At 46.5% G+C, this 2,499-nt stretch overlaps 1 protein-coding gene across 1 annotated transcript; it reads right to left on the bottom strand.

Moving 5' to 3' along the window:
* Positions 1-780: 780 nt before the first annotated feature.
* LOC149844575 (SKP1-interacting partner 15-like) lies at positions 781-1,530 on the bottom strand. The gene is made up of 2 exons (XM_089985461.1): positions 1,333-1,530; positions 781-1,284 (listed from the first exon to the last, which is right to left on the bottom strand). The coding sequence occupies exons 1-2, from the start codon at positions 1,528-1,530 to the stop codon at positions 781-783; spliced, it is 702 nt and encodes a 233-aa protein (XP_089841587.1).
* Positions 1,531-2,499: the final 969 nt, after the last annotated feature.

Below are 2,499 nucleotides of genomic sequence, written 5' to 3'. Positions count from 1 at the left end.
GGTAGAGAAGCACAAACAATCATCCAAGAGAAGCCCAATGGAAGAACCTCATTTTCCGAGGATAAGTGGTTCCAAGTAATCCACTTTCCACAGAAAATGGAGTTCCAACCGAAACAAACACATGCAAAAATGTGCTTGCCACGAGTGCAAAAAACTAAGAAGTGATGACAATCATAATGTGAGACACTACAATAAAAATGTGGATTAGCGACGGATGCTATCCATCTCTAATTCATAGCTAAACAATTTAGCAATGGATTGACAATGAATTAACGATGGATAGTGTTTGTCGCATAATCCTGGTCGCTAATTAGCGATAGAACTTATCTGTTGCTACTTCCGTTGCTAGTTTGTGACAGATTAGCGCCATACATGATCCGTCGTGAGTACGTCGTTATTTTAAATTAGCTACGGATAATATCCATTGCGAGTCCGCTGCTATTTTAAATTAGCGACGGATAATATCTGTCGCTAATTTTTTTTTTTTTTTAAATTTGCTTCCTGTCGAGCGGTATTCTGGCAACAATAGGCCAGACTTGTACCGCACCACACATATGTTGCACCCGAGCGGCCCGCCACTGCGGGGTCTTTTGCGCAGAACCGGCACGCTCTCTGGCATGCTCTTCGGCGCACTCTCTGACGTTGCGAACAATGACTTTAGCCCTCCCACCATGAGCAGGCTCGCTCTCTTCCCCTGGATCAGCAGAGGCCGCCCAGGATGTCGAAGATCTCTCCCCACTTTCGTTGCTCGAGCCGATCCTAGGTGCGACCTCACTCCAACTAGTCCAATTTGCAAAAAATGATCTTCCACTGGGATCTCCACGGGGAGCCGATGTCGCAGAGGGCGTAGTCTACGGATCTGACGAGCATGGGGCTCCGCGGCTTCGACAATAACCTAGAGGAGAAGTTCGACCAAAGATTCCCATTAGCGATGTAGAGCGGGACAAACTCGTTGAGGACCAGAACTCTGAAACCCGCCAAGAGGACGGTCCTGTGGCGGAACCACGTTGACCCCAATTGGGGCAAAGCCCTAAATTTTTGCATGACGGGGTTGCAGATAACGAGAGAGCGGACGAAATTCGACTTGCACCAGAGGTAGAGAAGGTCGGAGGATGCGACAATGGGGATAGCAGAGGAGAAGAGGAGTAAATCGAGCGGGAAGCAAAGCCAAACGTCACTTTCAGCATCGTAGACTTGAAGGGACTCCGACGAGGCACAGCGGGACTTCCGGCAGTGCGAGGGGTGGACGACGAACCAACTAAGGGTGGTGCAAAAAATGACCCGCTGGAGGAAGAAGGGGCAAGTCAGGGTCTGCTGGAACAACTAGCACACAGCGCGGCAGGCGAAGATCTCCCAGAGGGAGAGGTGCAAGAAGATCTTCTTAAGTGGGTCGGTCGGCAATTGATGTATGGTGGTCCGGCTCGTCGGCACCATTGGACGCCGGAAAATCGACTCCGCCTGGTCCTCCAGTGTCGGTGGGCGACTCCAACTCCTCTTCTTCCTTGCGTTCCTCCGCCACGAAATCGTCATCATTCAAGAAGTCATCGGTTTAAATTTCGAACAAGGAGAGAGGAAAATTTTTGTGCCTCAGTTGGGATGCTTTAATTCGAAAAGTAGCGACAAAATTTTTCTCTCGCTAACTAGCGACAGATTAGCGACAGAAAAATTTTCTCGCTAATTAGCGACAGAAAAATTCTCTCGCTAATTAGCGACATATTAGCTACGAAATAATTCTCTTGCTGATTCTGACGCTAATTAACATTTTTTCTTGTAGTGTTTGGTGACGGAAAAATGACGTCGCTAATCCGTCGCTCGTTAGCTACATAATTCCGAGAGAGATATTTCTGTCGTTAATTTTGCAAATATTTTGAATGTTAGCGACGGATAGTTTTCTCTCGCTAATCCGGTGCATATTTGCGATGAAAAAAATCTGTCACAAATGTCCATCACTAATCCACGTTTTTCTTGTAGTGAGAGTTCTTTCCACTTGAAAGAATACACTTTACTTCCCCGAGTCTCTTTTCTCTATAGAATCAAACTTCGTTAAAAGGGTTTGCTGTTCTCCATGTAAAACGTCTTGCACAAAAAAGAACTGGACCTGCCGAATATGTCAAGCACAATGGCCAAAGTGCTCACAGATTTGGTCTCTCCAATTGCAGCTTCACAAACCAATAATATTTTCCAATGTTTTTTTCAAGAAAATTCTCTAGCTTGCAAATGGCCAAGAGTTTCAAGGATATGACTATTTCAAAGGCTTTCATTCTTGCGCAACCAGGGTTCCACACACCTGGTTAAGTGGATCGGCTTAAGGCTTTGAAGTTGAAAGAGGCCGGGAGTTCGATACCCCAGGTGCGCAATGTTGCAAGACCTGAGCTAAACAAAAAATTATCCCCGGCATGCAGTTGGAGTACCCTTGGAGTTCTACACTGCAGACACCGACCCAAGTCTACAGTCATGTTGCAAGACCTGAGCTAAACAAAAAATTATCCCCGGCATGCA

Source organism: Nuphar pumila, chromosome 2, assembly GCF_984573655.1.
Source record: "Nuphar pumila chromosome 2, dmNupPumi1.hap1.1, whole genome shotgun sequence".
NCBI lineage: Eukaryota > Viridiplantae > Streptophyta > Magnoliopsida > Nymphaeales > Nymphaeaceae > Nuphar > Nuphar pumila.
This window is presented reverse-complemented; position numbering and strand designations above follow the sequence as displayed.